The sequence below is a fragment of the Saccopteryx leptura genome, chromosome 4, assembly GCF_036850995.1.
Source record: "Saccopteryx leptura isolate mSacLep1 chromosome 4, mSacLep1_pri_phased_curated, whole genome shotgun sequence".
Taxonomy (NCBI): Eukaryota; Metazoa; Chordata; class Mammalia; order Chiroptera; family Emballonuridae; genus Saccopteryx; species Saccopteryx leptura.
Window position 1 is genome coordinate 1,726,662 of NC_089506.1, and position 23,637 is coordinate 1,750,298.

The 23,637-nt window shown below is 54.3% G+C and overlaps 1 protein-coding gene and 1 non-coding gene across 2 annotated transcripts in view; both read right to left on the reverse strand.

The window, feature by feature from the left end:
* Positions 1 to 23,637, reverse strand: part of CSMD1 (CUB and Sushi multiple domains 1) — a 1,728,861-nt gene that overhangs the window by 218,449 nt on the left and 1,486,775 nt on the right. The window contains exons 31-37 of the mRNA XM_066382147.1: positions 23,430 to 23,546; positions 18,801 to 18,914; positions 17,311 to 17,406; positions 12,204 to 12,407; positions 10,384 to 10,508; positions 9,233 to 9,329; positions 2,132 to 2,236 (exon numbers count right to left, since the gene is read on the reverse strand). Coding sequence (XP_066238244.1) covers positions 2,132 to 2,236; positions 9,233 to 9,329; positions 10,384 to 10,508; positions 12,204 to 12,407; positions 17,311 to 17,406; positions 18,801 to 18,914; positions 23,430 to 23,546 — 858 coding nt within the window. The remainder of the gene's footprint in view (positions 1 to 2,131; positions 2,237 to 9,232; positions 9,330 to 10,383; positions 10,509 to 12,203; positions 12,408 to 17,310; positions 17,407 to 18,800; positions 18,915 to 23,429; positions 23,547 to 23,637) is intronic.
* TRNAA-AGC (transfer RNA alanine (anticodon AGC)) lies at positions 20,998 to 21,073 on the reverse strand. The gene has a single exon. It is a non-coding gene; the product is annotated as a tRNA-Ala (tRNA).

A 23,637-nucleotide genomic window follows, 5' to 3' on the forward strand; every position in this document is an offset into this window, starting at 1 on the left:
GAGAGCACAGGACAGTGACTGTGGTGGAGCTCACGTCCATGGTGAGAGCACAGGACAGTGACTGTGGGTGGAGCTCACGTCTGTGGGTCATTGCACAGGACAGTGACTGTGGTGGGTGACTCTGCTAATACCTCTTTCCAGGAGACACGAGTGATAGAGCCAGAGGACACAAGGTAACTTTGAGAGGAGACAATAAGAGGACCCCATGCTTCTAACATTCCTACAAACACAAGTGAATTGAGCCCTCTCATAAGTGAGGCTCATGGATGCCTAGCGACCCTTGTGCACCAGAGGTGTCCATGGGGCAGACTTTTTCAGACACATCCGACACAAATAACATCGACCCCCCCGTTTTCCACGCTCGCCCATGTAGCTCTGTTCAAAAACATTGGAATAAACTTGCGTACAAACACCTGTGGATAGGTAGGGAAGTTCTTTTCACCAGAACAGGAATCAGCCCTGTGGTGTCTGGCTGAGAAGACAGGTCATCAGCCAGAGGCTGGCCTTTCAAAAACGCACACCTGTTCACATCCCCCCTCTCCGTCCCCCCAGCAAACTCTTTATCTCGACTCAAAACATCACTTATCAGAGCTCGTCTGTGTATTTGCTCATTAGCAACCGCTTGTTAAAGGAGATGAGTATCAATATTAGGTGAGTTTAGTGCTCGAAAACACGTCCCAATGTAAACCCCGCTCGCTCTCCTTGGAAACTCTTCTTTCGCCTTTCCTGGGGTTTCACCTGCTTTCCCAGGGTTCACCTGCCTTTCCCGGGGTTCACCTGCTTTCCCGGGATTCACCTGCTTTCCCTGGGTTCACCTGCTTTCCCGGGGTTCACCTGCCTTTCCCGGGGTTCACCTGCTTTCCCGGGGGTTCACCTGTTTTCCCGGGGTTCACCTGCTTTCCCTGAGTTCACCTGCCTTTCCCGGGGTTCACCTGCTTTCCCGGGGTTCACCTGCCTTTCCCGGGGTTCACCTGCCTTCCCGGGGTTCACCTGCCTTTCCCGGCGTTCACCTGCCTTTCCCGGGGTTCACCTGCCTTTCCCAGGGTTCACCTGCTTTCCCGGGGGTTCACCTGCCTTTCCCGGGGGTTCACCTGCTTTCCCGGGGTTCACCTGCCTTTCCCGGGGTTCACCTGCTTTCCTTGGGTTCACCTGCGTGGTCAAGCACCATGGAAGACCTGTGAGTCTGACCTCCATCGCCCATTCATCAGACAATTATTGCCACCCCGAATCCGTGTTTAAAAGGTTATTAGTGGCTTCCCTGTGCACCTTCTTCCAAACAAATGAAGAAACACAGGCCAGGCGGGGAGGGAGGTGGCCGCCTCCTGCTCCTCACACCGGCGGCCTTAGAGGCGGGAATGAGAAGGGAGTATGAACACATCTATCTGGAAATGACAAATGTCTATGCTTCTCTGAATACTCACGATCCCCAGGACACTGGTCCTGTTCCAACAGGTTACTTTCTTTTCCTTCCGATTTTTAATACAAACAACGGGACTTGAAGCAGGTGTTTCGTATAATCAGTCCACATACTAACAACCATCCTGCTCGCTCACCTGCCGGTTCTCGTACGCCGGGCTTCCCCAGTACCCTGCCCACAGAAATTAGTGGATACTTTAAAACGAATATGAAGTGATAAAATATCCCCTAAATTTTTGTGAGCAGTGTATAAGATGCACCTTAATTTGGGGGCCCAAAATCTGAAAAAAAAGTATTCTATAAAGTTACTGAACTCACATTTTATTCATCATAAAATTCATAACACTCCTCATCACTGTCAACACTCCCCTCCATGAGCTTGTCCTCATCTGTGTCTAATGATGAATCACTGTCTTCAGCAATGAACACAAAAAAAAGAGCGCAAAAAGCAGGAAATGCAAGTAAAAAATCTACAACCACTGTATACGATGCACCCATTTTTTTAAACCTCAAATTTTTCCAAAATAGGTGTGTCTTACACACGGGGAAACACGGTCTATTTCCCAGAGAGTTTGTACAGCCAGATTTCATTCTGCTTTTAAGCACAGATCGAGAATAGCGTTTCACTGTGTAATGAGGGCGGGGACTTACTTTTCCTTCCAGAGAATTCCCCAACAGGACGGAGGAAGGCTGACGCCCGGGGGAGGGGACTCACTCTTATACTCCAGGTGGAAGCCGGCCGCGGCCACGCTGATGTCCGACTGGAAGTGCAGGTAGAGCTGGTTGGACGAGCTGTTCAGCAGGGCGGGCACCGTGGTCCCTGCAAAGAACGGGAGAGCAGAGCGCAGGTGAATGCCACAGCGGGCACCGCTTTTCCGGAGGGAAGCCCTGTGGGGCCGCTTGCTCACGCTGGCCGGTCCTGCGGCTCGCTCACCTGCCCACCCCGTGCTCCCTCTGAGTCTGACCCGCAGTCGGGGGCCCACTGCTCAGTCTCACTGCCACAAACGGGCACCTTCTCCCTGCCCTCCTCCAGCGGACGGACGTAACATCTCCCGACGTCTCAGAGTCAGGACGCCTGTTCTCACATTTTACCACGCCTGTGGCTTTCCACAGGGCTTTGCTTTAACAATATAACCATCGGTATTTTTTTTAAAGAAGAGACAGTGGAAACAGGCCGGTGCTGCGTGGAGGCTGGGCTGGGGGTGGCGAGATGGAAGGGGACCTGATCCGATACATTATTCACAAGGAGTCGCTTTTCTGTTTCCTGCCCCGTGCGATTCAGACTGGAATGTTCCCGCTGGGATATGAGAGGACTACAGATAATCATGTGCGAGAAGAAAAACAACAGGCATGTTTTATACAATGTGCCCTTTCCTGGAAACGTCCCAGGTGACATTATAGCACCTAGCCAATCAGGAGATAGACAGAGACCGAGGCTGCGTGGGTCAGAGCCGCCCAGACATGGGGGTCCTGAGCAGAAGGAGAATGCCCGTCAGCCGGAAGCTTCGGGCACGTGTAACGTAGAGGGTGATCAGCGAGTTGAAATCCCCTTCTCCCAAAGCGTGTCTGCTCGTCCTCGCCTGTGGTCACGTCACCCTCCGACTGAGTCTACACGGAGCAAGGTGTCAAAGCGTCTTCCACTGGGAAAAGCCCTCGTGGTGGGGACAGATCGCCAGAACAGGCGGCACTGAAGGAACCGCTCAGGGATGAAGAAACAGGTGCTCCTTAAAGGCACAGGGAAGCGAGTTGATAACCATCTAAGACAGAACGTTACTGAGCAGAGAAGAGCTCTCGTCACCACCACGCTTCATGGAGGTGATTCCAATGCCCGCCAACAGCTTCTAGTGAGGCAGCGACTCAGGGTGGGGGCTTGGGGGGGACTCCAGCTTCCTCCCCACCCCCGGGTGTCCTGTGAGGGGTGCACAGCTGTGCTCATGACGCACCTCTGCAAAACCCGGCGACCCCGCGTCCCCACGTCTGGTAGCAGCACTGTGACATCACGCACATCCCCATGAGGGGCTCCCCCCGTCTCCGTCACCCCACATCGGCCCCGACCAGCCAGTCTCCTTAGTGCCTCGGGGTCTCTCTGACCCCATCTCACCGTCTTTACCACCAGAACTGCTAACTGACCTGCTAATTGGGGTTCTGGACCTACTGGTGCCTTCATCCAGTCGCTCTCTCCAGGGGTTAGAGAGCTCTTCTGATGAACGGACACAGCAGTCGGTCCTGTTCAGACTCCGAGCGGCAGCCTGAGTTTTAGACTTTTCTCTCCACTCTTTTTCAATCTCCTTCTTCCTGTTCAGGGTGTCGCCATCATCGTAATCCTGGAATGTCCTTTTCCTTCCCCTCTGACCCGGCGTGGCTTTCCTATTCCTACTCACGCAGAAGTCTTCACTCGTTCCACAAACTCAGACCTCAGACACTCACTTATTCATTCAACAAACACGGGCTTGCCAGACCAGGAAGATGCGTCACCACCTCTACAAACATAGCAGCTACTTTGACTTGGTACAAAGCCGCCTTCCCCTGATCAGGACTGAGCCTCCAAGACTTGAGCTCCATGAAACACTGAAGGGTGATGAGTGGACTGACCCAGCACACACAGTACAGCCCGTGGAAGCTCAGCTCAGCCCTGCCCTATCTCCCCTCGGCCAGAGGCACCTCCAGCCGCTGTCCAGCCTAACGAAATATCCATCTGTCCATCTCCCATGACTCTGCCTGCTCCCTGTGCCAGCCGTAGGGACACGGATTTATTTTCTTACAAATGTACCGTGCTCATCAATTTTATTTCTAGATGTGGGTTTAAAATACATGTTCTAGGCCCTGGCCGGTTGGCTCAGCGGTAGAGCGTCGGCCTGGCGTGCGGGGGACCCAGGTTCGATTCCCGGCCAGGGCACACAGGAGAGGCGCCCATCTGCTTCTCCACCCCTCCCCTTCTCCTTCCTCTCTGTCTCTCTCTTCCCCTCCTGCAGCCAAGGCTCCATTGGAGCAAAGATGGCCTGGGCGCTGGGGATGGCTCCTTGGCCTCTGCCCCAGGCGCTAGAGTGGCTCTGGTCACGGTAGAGCGATGCCCCGGAGGGGCAGAGCGTCGCCCCTGGTGGGCAGAGCGTCGCCCCGGTGGGCGTGCCGGGTGGATCCCGGTCGGGCGCATGCGGGAGTCTGTCTGACTGTCTCTCCCCGTTTCCGGCTTCAGAAAAATACAAAAAAATAATAATAATAATAAAATAAAATACATGTTCTATTAGAAGTTCTAAGTCAACTCCAGGGTGCTCTGAGGGACTCACCCTGCAGAGCTGGGGACGGCCATGTCCATGAGTCCTGGGACTCCTTCCCCATCCGAGGACAACAATCACTTCCACACGTCAGGTCCTCTGTTCTCTACCTCACATGTCCGCTCTGCCTGCCGTCCACAGGGAGGGCCCCAGGTGTACCCTCGTGCATACACACCCTCTGCTTCTAGCCTAAGTCGAGCGCAAAGACCTGTCTCTCTCCCAGCAAGAGGCCGGGGAAGATACCAGCGAAGTTAGACACAAAATACATCCCAGTAAAATATCCCATCTCCGATGCAAATGGATTTCTGTCGGTTCCATCGTGAAAGCACATCCAGGACGTTTCCTGGACCCCTGGTCAGCAGGTGGGGTCAAACACTCTGAACTTCGTGGATTAGTCTGCGGGCCGCACAAAATTGTTCGGTGGGCCGCGAGTTTGAGACCCCTGCTCTAGAACAAAAGGCTCCCCGTGTCCACTATCTGACTGGAGCGGACGTGATTGTGTCACCTATAGTTCATCCAGGTGTGACTGTGTGAAAGGGTTGTTTTTAAACTGTGAGCTCGTAGCAGGTGATGCATACTTGGTGTTCTTCTCTCGTTCTGTGATGTTTATTTTCCTGTTTGTTAACACAGAAACAAAGAAGGAACAGACGGAGAAAGGACATGGGTGACCGTCCTCAGCAATCAGGAAGTCCTGTTTCTTATCAATTTCAGTGTGCATTTCTTAAAACACAGCACATCTCAGAACAAAAAAAAAATCTGACGTAGCTGCCAAGATCCCTCTGACGCACAGACCCCAGCTGGTGTTCAACAGTCTGCCAATGACAGTGGACGGGACAGCAAAGGCGTCCACGTGAGGTCACCCAGTGCACTCAGACCCACGTGTCCTCAGCTGTTTGTGACTCGTCTGGAAGAGTTTCTTAGTTTTCCGTGTGTTACAACAATGTGACACTTTTGAGAGAAACATAAGCTACTTTTCTCGTGTGGATCCTTTTTCTTTTTTTTTTTTTTTTTTATTAAATTTAATGCAGTGACATTGATAAATCAGGGTACATATGTTGAGAGAAAATATCTCTAGATTATTTTGACATTTGATTGTGCTGTATACCCCTCCCCCAAAGTTAAATTGTCTTCTGTCACCTTCTATCTGGTTTTCTTTGTGCCCCTCCCGTCCCCTAACCCCTCTCTCCTTCTTCACCCCCTCCCCCCTCCCCCAACCTCCGCCCCTGTTGCCATCACATTCTTGTTCATGTCTCTGAGTCTCAGTTTTATGTCCCTTCTATGTATGGATTCATCTTAGGTTTTTTTTTTCTGGTTTACTTATTTCACTCCGTATAATGTTGTCAAGGTCCATCCATGTTATTGTAAATGATCCGATGTCATCATTTCTTATGGCTGAGAAGTATTCCATAGTATATATGTACCAAAGCTTTTTAATCCACTCGTCCTCTGACGGACACTTGGGCTGTTTCCAGATCTTCGCTATTGTGAACAATGCTGCCACAAACATGCGGGTGCATTTCTCCTTTTCGAGCCGTTCTATGGTGTCCTTGGGGTATATTCCTAAAAGTGGGATAGCTGGGTCTGAGCTGCTCCGATGCTCCTCCCGACTGACTCAGGCCGTGCCTTCTTAGCCAGACTGTCCACCCGTGACGCCGCGTCCCTCCCCGGTCATCCCGTGCGCTGCAGGCCCTCACTGGGGACGGTGGGAGCCGGCCCGTGGGGCTCTCGGAGGCCGAATCCGATCAGGGCATTTCTTCCCCTCAGTGCTCAGTGACGGCGAGCTGGCCACTTGCCGTCAGCCCTGGTGGGGTGTTGACACCGTGGCAACCATGAGCTGACAGCGGATGAAGCTCTCCCTTCGCCTGCGTGTAGGAGGCGTGGGCTTCAGTCCACGTCCCGTTCCCACCAGCTCCGCATCCCCGCGGGTGCTGGCCGACCTGTCGGCTCTGAGGGTCCCACGCGCCCTGGACAGGAGACAGCGGAGACGGCCCTGCCTCTCAGCCGGGCCTCCCACAGCGCTGGCTCCGCCACCGTCCCCGCTGACCCTGCGCTGGCTCCGCCACCGTCCCCGCTGACCCTGCGCTGTAACAGCCACTGTCCCCGCTGACCCTGCGCTGTAACAGCCACTGTCCCCGCTGACCCTGCGCTGGCTCCACCACCGTCCCCGCTGACCCTGCGCTGTAACAGCCACTGTCCCCGCTGACCCTGCGCTGTAACAGCCACTGTCCCCGCTGACCCTGCGCTGGCTCCACCACTGTCCCCGCTGACCCTGCGCTGTAACAGCCACTGTCCCCGCTGACCCTGCGCTGGCTCCACCACCGTCCCCGCTGACCCTGCGCTGGCTCCACCACCGTCCCCGCTGACCCTGCGCTGTAACAGCCACCGTCCCCGCTGACCCTGCGCTGTAACAGCCACCGTCCCCGCTGACCCTGCGCTGTAACAGCCACCGTCCTCGCTGACCCTGCGCTGTAACAGCCACTGTCCCTGCTGACCCTGCGCTGGCTCCACCACCGTCCCCGCTGACCCTGCGCTGTAACAGCCACCGTCCCCGCTGACCCTGCGCTGTAACAGCCACCGTCCCCGCTGACCCTGCGCTGTAACAGCCACTGTCCCCGCTGACCCTGCGCTGTAACAGCCACTGTCCCCGCTGACCCTGCGCTGGCTCCACCACTGACCCCGCTGACCCTGCGCTGTAACAGCCACCGTCCCCGCTGACCCTGTGCTGTAACGGCCGCAGGCACGAGGCCCTGCTTCCCGTCTCCTCCCAAGTTCTGCCCGGAGGCCTGCTCCTCCCCCGCCCCTCAGGCAGGTGGTCAGTGCCTGTGCACTCCCAGGTCTCTCTCACACCACGTGGTCAGTGCCTGTGCATCCCCAGGTCTCTCTCACACCACGTGGTCAGTGCCTGTGCATCCCCAGGTCTCTCTCACACCACGTGGTCAGTGCCTGTGCATCCCCAGGTCTCTCTCACACCACGTGGTCAGTGCCTGTGCATTCCCAGGGCTCTCTCACCACGTGGTCAGTGCCTGTGCATTCCCAAGGCTCTCTCACCACGTGGTCAGTGCCTGTGCATTCCCAGGGCTCTCTCACACCACGTGGTCAGTGCCTGTGCATTCCCAGGTCTCTCTCACACCACGTGGTCAGTGCCTGTGCATTCCCAGGTCTCTCTCACACCACGTGGTCAGTGCCTGTGCATTCCCAGGTCCCTCTCACACCACGTGGTCAGTGCCTGTGCATTCCCAGGGCTCTCTCACACCACGTGGTCAGTGCCTGTGCATTCCCAGGTCTCTCTCACACCACATGGTCAGTGCCTGTGCATTCCCAGGTCTCTCTCACACCACACCCTGCCCACTGCGGAGTCTGCCCACCAGGGCCTAGGACTCAGCGTTTCTCTCTCCAGGGGCGACTGGCCTACACAGCAGCTCCTGGGAGCCCTGAGCGGGGAGCCAGGGGGACTCACTGCTAGTGGGTGTGGCTGTGCTACGGGCTCTCTGAGGGCAGAGGCAGAAATCTACCGTGAGCACACGCACACACATGAACACACACACGTATGTGTGTATGTGCGTCAGCAGTCTGTGCAATAGAACTAGGAGTGCACACCGACCTCTCTCACTCCAGCAACACCAGCAGGCACTGCCCATCCTCACCCGCCTGCCCTCGGCCCCCCAGCACCGGGAAGCCTGGTTCACGGTGCCCTTTGTACGCTCACGACTCAGTTTCCCTGCACCCCCCTCAGCCCTCCCACGTACCAGCTACGAGCCTGTTCGACCACTGCAGCCCCACCCCCGTGTCCACTCTCGGTCACAACGAAAGGGAGGCTGGCCTGTCGGGAGTCGTAACTTTCACCCCCCCCTCCCCAGATGAGCGTCCACGGTGCAGCTTCGCGCTGTGTACCCTGGGAGGACACGGGTCATTTCCCCGTAGCGGGCATCGGACCGCAGTGGCTCCACTCACAGAGGGTGACCCTTCTCTTTCTCCTGCTGTCTGAGGGGGCCTACGGCGAGCTGTGTAGGGAACTGTCCCCTCAGAAAGCACGGGGCAGCGTCTACTGTGCACTGTCAGGGTTCGGTGACCTGACTCCGGGGGGCGAGGGACGGCCGCTCACCTGAGAAACTCCCCAGCCTGGCAGTGTGTACTGTGCACTGTCAGGGTTCGGTGACCTGACTCGGGGGGGGGGGCGAGGGACGGCCGCTCACCTGAGAAACTCCCCAGCCTGGCAGTGTGTACTGTGCACTGTCAGGGTTCGGTGACCTGACTCCGGGGGGTGAGGGACGGCTACTCACCTGAGAAACTCCCCAGCCTGGCAGAGTGTACTGTGCACTGTCGGGGTTCGGTGACCTGACTCCGGGGGGTGAGGGACGGCCACTCACCTGAGAAACTCCCCAGCCTGGCAGAGTGTACTGTGCACTGTCGGGGTTCAGTGACCTGACTCGGGGGGGGGGCGAGGGACGGCCGCTCACCTGAGAAACTCCCCAGCCTGGCAGTGTGTACTGTGCACTGTCAGGGTTCGGTGACCTGACTCCGGGGGTTGAGGGACGGCTACTCACCTGAGAAACTCCCCAGCCTGGGTGCTGTCGTGTCTCCGCCGTCGTAAATCTCCAGCGAGTCCCAGTTCTGCTCGGTGGCGAAGCTGATGACCTGGATCTGCCACAAGCACGGACATGAGTGGGTACGGCACTGCACACGGTGCCCACAGCCTCAGCTCGGGGGGCTTGTACGCAGACACGCGTGCGGTGAGAGCAAGGCCAACCCGAGGAGAAGAAACCCTGGAGAGGCCATGCGGCCGTCCCCACAAACGGGGCTTCTGATAAGATTTCCCTCCAGGAATCTCTCGTTTGACTTTCAAATACAGAAACGTGACTGGAGACACTTTGTAGAACCAGTAAGAAAAGAGAAACCAGTCACGGTGAGCATGTTTAAAATGACCAACACTAAAAAGGAAACGAGAGGAAGACCCCTCCCCCAGGGAGCTGGCCGAGCCCCACCCACCCGCGGAGGCCCCGCCGGAAGGACCCACCTGGATGCCCGAGCCCTACCCACCCGCGGGGCCCCCGCCAGAAGGACCCACCTGGATGCCCGAGCCCCACTCACCCGCGGAGGCCCCGCCCCCAGAAGGACCCACCTGCATGCTCAAGCCCCACCCACCCATGGAGGCCCCGCCCCCGGAAGGACCCACCTGCATGCCCGAGCCCCACCCACCCGCGGAGGCCCCGCCAGAAGGACCCACCTGCATGCCCGAGCCCCACCCACCCGCAGAGGCCCCGCCCCCAGAAGGACCCACCTGCATGCCCAAGCCCCACCCACCCGCGGAGGCCCCGCCCCCGGAAGGACCCACCTGCATGCCCGAGCCCCACCCACCCGCGGAGGCCCCGCCGGAAGGACCCACCTGGATGCCCGAGCCCCACCCACCCGCAAAGGCCCCGCCCCCAGAAGGACCCACCTGGATGCCCCAGCCCCACCCACCCGCGGGGGCCCCGCCCCCAGAAGGACCCACCTGGATGCCCGAGCCCCACCCACCCGTGGAGGCCCCGCCGGAAGGACCCACCTGCATGCCCGAGCCCCACCCACCCGCGGGGGCCCCGCCGGAAGGACCCACCTGGATGCCCGAGCCCCACCCACCCGCGGAGGCCCCGCCGGAAGGACCCACCTGGATGCCCGAGCCCCACCCACCCGCGGAGGCCCCGCTGGAAGGACCCACCTGGATGCCCGAGCCCTCCGTGACCAGGATCTTCCACACGCAGTTCAGGTTGTTGCCGTAGGGTTCCGGGAACCCGGGGGACAGGATGGTGCCCCTCCGCTGAGTGAAGCTGCCGCTGCAGGGGACTGAGAGACAGGACCGGATTCAGGGAGGATGAAACCGAGAGACGGGACCGGATTCAGGGAGAAAACTGAGAGACGGGACCGGATTCAGGGAGGATGAAACTGAGAGACGGGACCGGATTCAGGGAGGATGAAACTGAGAGACAGGACCGGATTCAGGGAGGATGAAACTGAGAGACGGGACCGGATTCAGGGAGGATGAAACCGAGAGACGGGACCGGATTCAGGGAGGATGAAACTGAGAGACGGGACCGGATTCAGGGAGAATGAAACTGAGAGACGGGACCGGATTCAGGGAGAAAACTGAGAGACGGGACCGGATTCAGGGAGGATGAAACTGAGAGACGGGACCGGATTCAGGGAGGATGAAACTGAGAGACGGGACCGGATTCAGGGAGAAAACTGAGAGACGGGACCGGATTCAGGGAGGATGAAACTGAGAGACGGGACCGGATTCAGGGAGGATGAAACTGAGAGACGGGACCGGATTCAGGGAGGATGAAACTGAGAGACGGGACCGGATTCAGGGAGAATAAAGTGCAGTCACGGCCACGACGATTTGGTGGGACCGACTAGCACGAGAAATGTTAGTGGACTGTGAGGCTCGAAATGGCACTTTTGTTTTTTGTCACCACGGTCATATTTAGCCTGTTCTCCTTTAAGTTGGCCATTTCCTTGATGATTATTCACGATGTGACGAAGCTCAGAGCACGTGCCTAGAACGAAACTTTTTCGAGGTCTCTGAGAAGGACCGGTGCCTAACAAGGGCGTCTCTACCGTCACCTGTGTTTGGAATAATCTATCCGCCGCTTTCCAAGAGCTTTGCAGACGGTTCTTTTCCACAGGCTGACCTGTGTCTAACTCCAGATGCTATTCATGCGATTTATGGGCAGATCCAGGGACGGGGAGGGATACATGAAATGCCCAGATGACTTCGAGTGCTAATGGTGACTGGCTGCAGGCTCCCACTCGCACGGCTCAGGTACAGCACAGCTAACGTCACCGCCGTACAGACTGCATGCAGCTGCCATGCTGCCGAACCTCACCGGCACGTCTTTATTAAACGGGCGTGACACACATCAACAACATCACGATTTCCCCCTGCCCCCAGAATGGAGTGATGTGCACGCCCAACCCTGGGCTTCAGAGCTGACGGTGTGCTCAGGAAGGACTGAGACGGAACTCGAGTCTCCTCGTTAATCTGATGGGCGGGTTTGCGGACAAACACGGCTCAGGCCTTGTGGCTGCTCAGTCTTTCCCTGTGAGGTCCACTGCCCTGCAGACAGAACTGCAGCATGAGCCCCAGGGGAGACTGGACAACCAGCTCGCAGGCATCTGCACAGCCCTCGTAGAGACGTCCAGCCTGACCAGGCGGTGACACACTGGATGGAGCGTCAGACTGGGACACGGAGGACCTAGGTTCAATACCCCGAGGTCACCAGCTTAAGTGCAGGCTCATCGGGTTTGAGCAAAGCTCACCAGCTTGAGCCCAAGGTCGCTGGCTCGAGCAAGGGGTCACTTGCTCTGCTATTGCCCCTTGGTCAAGGCACATATGAGAAAGCAATCAATGAAAAACTAAGGTGCTGCAACGAAGAATTGATGCTTCTCATCTCTCTCTCTTCCTGTCTGTCTGTCCCTGTCTGTCCCTCTGTCTGTCTCTGTCGACCCCCAGGGGGGCGGGGAGGGGATGCCCCTTACCCACGCAGCTCGGGATGGTGTCGTTCCACTGGGCGAGAGCGTTGGGCACGGCCCGACAGCGCACGGCCGCGGAGCCCTGCAGGAGGTACCCTGGGTTGCACTCGAACCGGACGATGGAACCGGCGGAGAACTCGGACCCGATTCTCCTCCCGTACCGGGGCTCGGGCACAGAGCTGCACTGGGTGTCGCTGGTCCGCGGCACAGCTGCAGAGAGAACACACAGCGCCCACGTCGGCGTCTTCAGTGAAAAGTGGCTGGTTCACCCGTCTGCCCGGGGTGTGAGCACATGCGGTGGTTAACTCACCATCCCCCCTCGCTGGGGATGACGGGCACGTCCCCACCCTCGCTTCACCCTCCCGCCTCTCATCTCGTGTCCGACGAGGGCCGCGTGGCCTGCAGGGACCCCGTCACCTCCAGGCAATTAGAACTAATTAACCGCCCCAATAACTGCGCTTGTGGTAAGGGATCCCTGAGAATGTGAGCTCTCTCTTATCCTCAAGGAACTTGGAGTCCAGAGAGAAAAGCGGCCATACATAAAGGGCTACTCACAACATGGTCACTGTGACATAATTAACAAAACTGCAAACAGAGGAATAATCATATGATCCAGCAATCCACCTTTCGGTTATTTTCTCAAAGTAACAGAACATGCATGAAGCATGTTCACGGCAGCGTTGTTCACGGCAGCTAAGGGACGGGCGCTGTCCCCATGTCCACCCCCCGGCGGATGCGCACAAAATGGGTCACACGCGTACAAGGGCATGTCAATCAGCCTGAACGCTTTGAGGAGGACGAACATTCACGCACGTCCTCGTGCCTCCTGACTGTCTAGAGCACGATCTTACAAAGATTTCCATTTTAACAATGTGAAAGGCAACAGTAAAAAATGGCAAATATGTGTTCTTGTTTCCATAAAATTGGTTATCAAACATGATTTTCAGTTGGTAAAACTGGAACTGGAACTGATTTCATTTTTTGAAATAATCCTCACTCCCGGGGGTCAGCGAACATGAAAACATGTCATTCCTCAAAGGGTTAATAACGGGCGGGGACCCTGCGGTGTGCCTGGGAACGCGTGACCCTGGGGGGCGCGGTGCCGGTGGGGAACGCCCCCCACAGGACCCGGAGTCTTGCGCACTTGACCTGCCTGGTGCGTACAGGAGCCGAGTGAAGTAGTCGGCCCCGTGGGGGCAGAGAGGGGCAGGGTGGCTGGTGGCAGGCGGTGGGGGCCGGGGGCGCGGTGAGGAGCTGCTGCCGTTCAGCGAGAATAAAGTATGAATCCGTTAATTTGTAACAATGACTGAAATGAGTTTACATGAGAGGGTAAAGCTTATGTTGCCACAATCACAAAAGGAAACACGCACTATGGGGAAACACAGAGTTGTCACTCTACCTGGAGACCCTGGGAGGTCGCAGAGGGGAGGGAGGGTGGGCCCCACAGCTGGAGGCAGCCTGGTGACAGAATCCAGCCTGTGACCTCCTTCCCAGGGGCCTGCCTCCTGGACCAGCCCTTCTCCCTGGGGGGCGGGTGGGAGGCGGGGATGGGAGAGCAGTTTTGGGGGGCGAGAGAGAGCCCACTAGCCTAGGTGGCCATCCAGCACTGAGTGAAGAGGCGGGCATGTTGAGAAAGCTCGTCTGCTCTCAGAGCTGCGTCATTTGGGAACGGCAAATCAGGTTCAGCAGCAAGGAGTCAAGTTACGTAACAGGTCCAGCTGGGGTGGGCACTGCCTGCAGGTGTGGGAAAGGCCAGGAGCAGCTCTGCCACCTGCCACCTGGGCACTGTCCGGCCCTCGGGGCTGGGCCACGTCATCCTCCTGCTGACCACACACAACGTCCAAGACCACCGCCAGTTCAGGCCTGGCCACAGGCGCCGTGGGGAACACCATACAAACCACAGAGGATGGCAAGTCCCCCTCTCCCAATGAACACAAGCGATCGCCGTTCCTACCCACATCTGTATCTGGGCTCTGTCCTCCACCCTCCCAGGTACAGACTACGATGCCCAGCAACACAACGTCTGACCCGCACCCTGTCCAAAGCAACATCACACCGCCCAGATCACCCAGCGCAGCTGAACCCCGAACCGGCCCCTCCGGGAGCTCTCTGGTGAGGCGTCCAGCTTCTCCGTGCTGGTCCCTGTCTCCATCCACGCCGCGGCAGAACCCAAGCTCGTCCACCGGCGGGGTGTCCCTGTGGCCTCCGGGTGGCGGGCAGCGTGGCGAGTCTGGTCGCTACGTGGCAGGTGGGAGACGCCTGGGCTGCAGGTCAGAGCTCCAGCTGTGAGAGAGCTTTCTGTGTATAAACAGGGGCACAGGATACAGTTGTGAAAAGTTCTTCAGGGGCCACGAGGTCCATCTCGCCGACAGCCTTATCCGACACGCAGGTCCACCAGGAATGCGGTCTGGAATGTGTGAATCCGGTCCTGGCCCTCTGCAGTGAGATCAGTCCGTGTGTACTATCTCCAGAACCCCCATCCCTCTCAGTCTCGTGTTTTTCATTCAGAAGCCCAGCCCCCGAGAGAATGTGGTCACAGACTCGTTTTCTGCTAAGACGGTCCCATCTCCACGCTGCTTTCCCTAACACACTGGTGTCCAGCTGTGAGCCGACCCTCAGCTAGGACAGACACGGACACCGTGTGGGCAACGTCTGGCCGGGGCGTGGTGTTATGTGAACACAAGTCAGGAGACGACTGTGATTAAACTGCATGTCAGGTCAGCGCTGAAACATTTCCTGTCATAAGGCAAAAGTTAGTAAAAATGTATGCTATTGCCTAATGGCTACGCTTAAAAAATTAGCGACACATTGGCAGTACAGCACACGCAGGAGTCTGTCTATCTCCCCTCCTTTTTCTTGGAAAAGAAGAAAAAAATCAACACAAATAACCAGAAGTAGGATAACTATAATATTCTCCTGTAAACACGATGTGGCTCATAGCTGAGCCTCCCAGGTTTCTGTCTTCCTGACTCAGGACTCGTGGCGTTCGCTGATGTCTCTGCTTGCTCTTTGTAACAGAACTGTGTGCCCACCAGGGTGAGGCATCCTGGGACCACGCAAGTCTGGAAGCCCCTGTGCCATCTTGATTGTTAGCAACCTGGAGAAGAATGGAGCTGGAGAAGAAGGCAGTGCTCAGGATGTTCTCATACAATGAAGTTCACAGAACTTCCAGGCGTCCCTACGACGGCGTCTTTCAGAAGGCGATGTTCCATTTAGCTTTTCACACGTGTCGAAAACAGTCGCCGGCGCTCCTGCGTCACGTGGTGCCTGCACTCGCGGTCCTGGCGCTTTCTCTCCAAAGGGTTTCGCTTTGACACAAAGTCACCATCTTCGGCCTAACTGCCCTCTAGGAACTTAGCAAGGGAGGAGGGGACATGGGAACGTTATGAAATATGGAGGTTGTCAGAGTCCTTGTTCTTAAGTCCCAGGAACATGTGCCCCCTTATAAATCACTGTCTTCCATGTCTCCGTTTCTGTAGTTCATCCATTTCGATGATAATATCTTCATTTAAACAATTTTGCAGATGATGACTTTGAAGTGTAACATTGGAAAATAGGATAGACATCGGGTCATTTGCCTCAGATATTTTATAGGACAGCCTGATTGATATTCTAATCTTTATATAACATATATATATATATATATATACACACACATATATATATATATATATATATATATATATTCTGAAGGATGCCTGTTGTCAAGGCTGAAGAGCCAATAACTTCACATTTCCTGGGATGAAAATGTACTTAACCCAAAGGGGCGCAGTTTCCTTATACATCACTCCCACTTACTGGGTTGTTTACCTGCTTTCACAGGGATAATGCTGGGCTTATCTGATGGGAACTGGGAGAGCAGGAGCAAGCTGCCCACACCGACCCTCTCCAGTCAAGCCCCTGTGCTAAGTGCTGCTTCATTCTTTGTATTTCAACAAAAGGTGTGATTCAGGACAATGCAGCTGATTTGTATTCAGTTGCCTCATCATTCAAGCAATCGCTACTGGAACTAAATCAGAGGATTTTCCTCCGACGCCTGGTGAACACCATCCTCACTCTCTATTACTTTTTAAATCACCTGATTGCTGAACACGGCCAGGTATTTTTCTCTTTTGTAGTGAAATATGCGGAGGGCACGGGTTTGCCGTGTGAGAGCATCAGAAACGGAAGGGATAGGATGGGAGGTTCTTCTCCATAACGCTCTGAAAGACAGGACGCTGCCCAGCGGGTTTCCTGGAGACGCGATCATTCCAGTGGAGAAGCCGCTGGCCGGGTGGTGAGCCTCCCCCACTTCTGAGGAAAACGGGGTGCAGGGTAATCTCTCTAGCCTCACGCAAAATCGGGACCGAGGACAACTACGTCCTGCTTCTTGTCTTGAAGACAGAGTTCGCCTTGGAAAGGGACAGTCTCTCTCAGATCGCATCCTGTCCTGTCCTTCCACTTGAGAGCCAAAGACTTCCCCGTGCCTTTGGAAGCCGCACTTCAAGTGCGTGGGTGACCCCGCAAAACACTGGTGAACTGGAAATAGGAGAAAGTCCTCGTTTTTCAGAAACTTTGAGCAATCTCAAACATTTCAGATAAGCTCCCGATTCGACAATAAATACAAGGGTGCTGAAATTCCGAAAGTTAACAGAACACACAAACAAAATGAAATAGGTATTGAGCGTCAGGGATGCCTGGATCTGTTACTTGGATTCGTTACACCGATCTTTCCGATTCGTTTTTGCAATAAGATTCGGAAACGCGTAATTTATGTTGTGTGCATTCCCTTAAAGACGGTTGCTAAAATCCAAATTCTCGGGAAGCATCTGCCTTAATTAGATGAATGTAACAGAGCGGACGCCGGGCCGCGGAACGGGAGGGGCTGCGGGGGGGGGGGTGTAACCCCGTGGGTGTTCGCTGCCCGCCCCTGCCCCGCACGCAAGGGGGCGCTCGGTCCGCAGGAGAAACAGGTTTGTGCCGAACCCAACATTTTCATATGTTTTATGAAATTATTTCATTATACACCCATGAATCCTCTCCCTTCCTTAACTGCCCACAGACAACGGCCCTTTGGCCGCAGAGGGTGGCCGGGGGCGCGTCGGGGAGCGGAGCGCGCGCAGCACGGACTCACCTTGATACACGAAGTGGAAGCCGCGGGCGGACGCCCCGCTCCTGGCGCTGAACCGGAGGAGAATCTGATTGGACGTGGCCAGCGGCAGCGTCTCACCTGGGAAAAGCGGAGACACGCACGGGTCGATCCACAAACACGCACCAATGCGGGGGGGGGGGGGGGGCGACTTTTCGAAAAGAATTGTATACCTGGAATTTGGCACGTGGCTTGTGAACTCACAGAATCTCATATTAGGCTTGAGACCCACACACAGTGTTTCTACCAAGACCTGAACGCTCTGTTCTTGCCAACGCGTTCTATCAAAATGCTACTTTAGCCATGATCTCATTTCTGTTTTCTTTAAAAAAAAAAAATATTGAGAATAGGCCTATTTGCTGATAAGGTGAGAAATATATAAGAATTAGGTGATTCACTGATACACAGAATCAACTTTATTTGACAACTACTTGCTAAGATTTTGCTTAAAATTAACATGTCCCTGAGTCCAAAGTTGATTTAAAAAAAAAAAAATTGAAGGATTTAGGAAAAAGCTCAAGAAATATACTTTTTGCTTTCTAATTAATCAAGAACAGGTACAACCCACGAGTGATCTCTGTCAGGTCCTGCTGAGGGGCGTGTGAAGGCGTACCCCTTCCCGAGGGGGGCTGTTCAGGATGTGTCCGAGGTTTAAATGTGTATCTTCTGATGCAGGTCTAGACATCACATCACTGGACGTGGGGAGACATGGTCCAGACCAGGCCTGAAGGACTCTGGTTGATAAGAGTGAAGACTGGACATGCTCAGACCTCAGTCAGGGTCAGCCACAGCCCAGGAAGCACAGAGGGGACTTCACTGCGTGTTGGGGGCTACAGAACCCAGCAATGGCTCAGGCGGCCCCAGGGTGCCCTCCCCCATCCGGACACGACCCAGAACTCCACACCAGTGGGTTTGCTGCACTGGTTCTCTGACAGGGAGACTCTTAGACACGTCACTTTATGAAAAAATATAGAGTAAAATAAGTTGTGAAATACTTCACATTTCATGAAGCCCCAATATGTATATATGCACACATATATGGGTGCATGCAGGCACATGTGTGTGTAAGCACATGAACTATTTACACATGTGGGTGTAGCAGATCTAAACATATGTTTTTACAGAATTCAAGTGATTGGGACCAAAGCTCTACTACTGTTTAGCTCCAGGGAAGGTCACAACAGGTAGAATAGAAACTAAGACACATCAAATTCTTACTCCTTTTCTTTCTCTATTTTCCATTATTATGGAGATGGACATTATATTGTTCCACAGTTTTCATTAGTAAAAAGGTAAAAGCAAGTAGTTTTATCTATGGGATAAAAGTACATTTGACATTTTATATCAAAGATAAGATTTTGCTGAATAAACACACTCAGAGATGATTAAATTCTCCACACAGGCGCACACACATTTGAAGTTCACCAGTCTGGCTCTGTAAATAGGGCTGGAGACAGAGTCCCCTGCCGGCTTACCGGAGTGGGAGCCGGACAGGGAGCTGAGGAGCCGGGCCTGGGCGTGCGCCCCGTCGAACAGCTCCGCCAGGTCGTTCAGGGCCGTCTGGAAATAGGCAAACTGTCCAAACACCACTGCAAAACGAAGGGGCACACACTTAAAAACAACACAACGAAATGAAGACTTTCTTGGACCGCATGCAACAGATGCCACCAAAAGGTCATGTCCCCTAAGAACCCTGAAGAAAAGAACACAATTATTTTCCCTGCTTTCTAAAACTTTGCAGTTGCTGAAACAATTGTACCTTGTTCCTTGATCTTCTGGCACTTACTACAGGAATAAGATGACGACTGTTTTCTGTAGAGTTCAGACATTACTGTAGATGTTTTCTCCTCAATGCTACTTTAGGATGGAGGGAGGGTCGCTGTGAAGCTGCCCCCCGTGGTTACGGGCACGGACAGTAAGTGTCCGGGAGCAGGACAGCTACCGGACGTAAAAGCATGCTAATTTGGTAAGAATCGAAAAGTTTCCAGCTATGGTTATTTCCATGCCAAATGCACGCGATTCCTCTAATTTATGCACGTGGTGCAGCGACGCAGTTGTAGAAACAGCTGGCTGTCCTTGCACTCAACATTCTGTTACCCTCCTGGGTGGTGGAGCCGCAGGGACACACCCCCTCCCAGGAAGTCGCAGTGAGGGGCTGGCCAACAACAAGCTTAACTGGTGTTTGTCCTCACGACAGCCACAGACAGGGCCTCCGCCATGTTTAGAAAGCCTGTGGTTTGGTGTTGATGTACAAACAACGAGACATTAGGTGAGAATTGTGTGTCAGGGTTCAGCTGAAATCGTTCCCACCACTCTGAGCAGTAGCTGCGGGCGAGGGTAGAAAGGGCTCACTGAGAATTCTAAGGAAAGGCCCTGGCCGGTTGGCTCAGCGGTCGAGCGTCGACCTAGCGTGCGGAAGACCCGGGTTCGATTCCCGGCCAGGGCACACAGGAGAAGCGCCCATTTGCTTCTCCACCCCTCTGCAGCGCTTTCCTCTCTGTCTCTCTCTTCCCCTCCCGCAGCCAAGGCTCCATTGGAGCAAAGATGGCCCGGGCGCTGGGGATGGCTCTGTGGCCTCTGCCTCAGGCGCTGGAGTGGCTCTGGTCGCAACATGGCGACGCCCAGGATGGGCAGAGCATTGCCCCCTGGTGTGCAGAGCGTCACCCCATGGTGGGCGTGCCGGGTGGATCCCGGTCGGGCGCATGCAGGAATCTGTCTGACTGTCTCTCCCTGTTTCCAGCTCCAGAAAAATGCACAAAAAAAAAAAAAAAAAAAAAAAAAAGAATTCTAAGGAAAGGATTAAAGGCAGTGTTGGCAAACAGATGACAATCTAACAGCTTGTGTGCGTGTGCATGCGTTCAATTACACGTGGCCTAGATTCCATGATATGTACACAGTCCCTTCATTACATATATATGTAATAGACTCTATGAATATACAATATATATATATATATCTATAGATATTTTTTTGACAGAGACAAAGAGAGTCAGAGATAGGGACAGACAGACAGGAAGGGAGAGAGATGAGAAGCATCAATTCTCTTATGCGGCTCCTTAGTTGTTCATTGATTGCTTTCTCGTATGTGCCTTGACTGGGGGGCTACAGCAGAGCGAGTGACCCCTTGTTCAAGCCAGCAACCTTGGGGTCAAGCCGGAGACCCTGCGCTCAAACCAGATGAGCCCGTGCACAATCCAGCAACCTTGCGATTTCAAACCTAGGTCCTCCATGTCCCAGTCCGATGCTCTATCCACTGCACCACTGCCCGGTCAGTCTATACCAGGGGTCGGGAAGCTTTCTGGCTGAGAGAGCCATGAACACCACATATTTTTTTTAATTTTATTTTATTTTATTTACTTATTTTTAATTTTTCTGAAGCTGGAAACAGGGAGAGACAGTCAGACAGACTCCCACATGCGCCCGACCGGGATCCACCCGGCACGCCCACCAGGGGGCGACGCTCTTCCCACCAGAGGGCGATGCTCTGCCCATCCTGGGCGTCGCCATGTTGCGACCAGAGCCACTCTAGCGCCTGAGGCAGAGGCCACAGAGCCATCCCCAGCGCCGGGGCCATCCTTGCTCCAATGGAGCCTTGGCTGCGGGAGGGGAAGAGAGAGACAGAGAGGAAAGCGCGGCAGAGGGGTGGAGAAGCAAATGGGCGCTTCTCCTGTGTGCCCTGGCCGGGAATCGAACCCGGGCCCTCCGCACGCTAGGCCGATGCTCTACCACTGAGCCAACCGGCCAGGGCAACGCCACATATTTTAAAATGTAATTCCATGAGAGCCGTACAATGACCCGTGTATGTTATGAATTATCCAGTAAAAATTTGGTGTTGTCCCGGAGGACAGCTGTGATTGGCTCCAACCACCAGCAACCATGAACATGGGCGGTAGGAAATGAATGGATTGTAATATATGAGAATGTTTTATATATATATATACATATATATATATACATATATATATATGTATATATATATATTTTTTTTTTTTTTGTATTTTTCTGAAGTTGGAAACAGGGAGGCAGTCAGACAGATTCCCACATGCGCCCGACCGGGATCCACCCGGCACGCCCACCATGGGGTGACGCTCTGCCCACCAGGGGGCAATGCTCTGCCCATCTGGGGGCGTTGCTCTGTCACAACCAGGGCCATTCTAGTACCTGAGGCAGAGGCCATGAAGCCATCCTCAGCGCCCGGGCCAACTTTGCTCCAGTGGAGCCTTGGCTGCGGGAGGGGAAGAGAGAGACAGAGAGGAAGGAGAGGGGGAGGGGTGGAGAAGCAGATGGGCGCTTCTCCTGTGTGCCCTGGCCTGGAATCAAACCCGGGACTCCTGCACGCCAGGCCAATGCTCTACCACTGAGCCAACTGGCCAGGGCCGAATGTTTTATATTTTTGACGTTTAACGTTATTATTTTTTATTAAAGATTTGTCTGCAAGCCAGATACAGTCATCAAAAGAGCTACATCTGGCTCGCGAGCCATAGGTTCCCGACCCCTGGTCTATGCCTATAGATCTTATTGGCAGATTTTATGATTTCCTAGAAAGAGACACAGGTGAACATGCACAGTTTTCCCTGTGGACGACCCGCTGTAAAGACCAGCTCTGGGAAGAGGGAGAAACTGTGATTTCTGCAAGATCCTCATTTGCACCACACCTTCCTTCTCCGTGCCCCCCCCCAGGCAGACGGGAGCCCCGGGGTTCGCTCCGTGGGAGGAGGAGTGAATGACGTTTATCAAGTCGTGTGGACCATCTGATCTTCGCTTTACCAAGGGCACGCGGGTGATGCCTTTGGATAAAAATCAGGGGATCATCCTGGCATCTGAAGACCTGTCCCAGCTGTCACTTCCCATGCAAAGCCTGTGTGCACCACGGCAGACGTCCCTTCCTGCCTGGCAACGGTCACCCCAGCCCCTAGCATTGGTGGCATCTCCGAGGCACAGACCACATTGTGTCCATCATGATACTTATCACAATGGTTGGATTGATTTATTCCCCAGGAGAGAAAATGAAATCTAAGAAAATGAAACATAGTATAGTATCTCATAAAACAATCTCCTATAACTCTTTTATTCCAAAGTAAAGATTTTTGCCCAAAGAGGTAATATTTATGTCCCTGAACATTTCTGCCTTGGAAGATTTGATCAATATTTAGAATGGGATCAGTATGTTTTTCTATTGAAAAACTGTAATTGTTTTGTGACAATAAAATATTTTAACACACTAAAATGATAGGCTATAAATAATACACTAAATGATAGACTATAAATAATAAATAACAGTTGGCAGGAAAAAAATTTGTTTCTCCCATAAAGAAGTTTCCTGCCCAGCAATTAATGTTCTTGCCATAGAATTGTATTTTTGAAAATATTTTCCCTCAAATTCTGACACTAGACTTTTATCTGCTTTAGTTCTACGAGGGAGTGGCTGCTATTTTGTGTGGGAAATAAAAAGCCCGATTAGGCAGGATTTTAGTTCTGCTACTAAAAGAAAGAGCTCGTCTACAGAATGACCAACCACCTACTCTCTTTGGCTCGAGAAAAGAATCTCACAGGATAGATTCTCCTGGTCAGCAGTGAGGGAGGAGATGCCGGGACCCGGTGCTGAGTCACACAAGACCCTGCTAGAAATGAAGTCGTTAGGAAAACGAGCTCCGATTGGAAGCAGAGTTCAGGAGGAAGCCCAGGAAGTTACGGTTCAAGGGGTCAGACAGGGCTCGGCCTGATTTTCCGTCTCCAGTCACTCCGAGGTGTGGCCACTGATCCAGTGACGTTCATCACGGCCACAGGACAGCGTCCCCGACCCACGCGGCTTGGCGACCCCCCCTTCCACCTGGAGACAACTGACAAAATAGAAAAACTGAGGAGAGAGGCAGACCTGCCCTCCGTGGTCATTCTGGATCAGAACCCTAGAAGGAAAGGGACACATTTCATGTCATGCTGCTGCAGGATGGTGGTGGGAACACCTGGAAAACGGGCCGCTCTGATACAACTCGCCTTACTTCATCACGCTGTATTGTATCGAGGGCTGGGATGTTTGCTTGTAAAATGACAGAAGAGTGAACAAACGTCGAAAAACACGACAATGAATTCAGAGAAGTCCTTACCAAATTCCTTGGGGACCGTGATGGAGTAGAGGCAGAGCTGTCCAGCCGTGTAGTTCTGGGGGTAGTTGGGGGACAGCACCACCCCTTCCGACCCGGTGTACTGGCCTCCGCAGGGAGCTGCAAGGGAAGAAGCCCAGGATGACCTGCCTGTGGGGGCGCCGCGGGGGGGCCGCAGCAGGAGCCAGGGTCACCAGGAACCCTCCCAGGG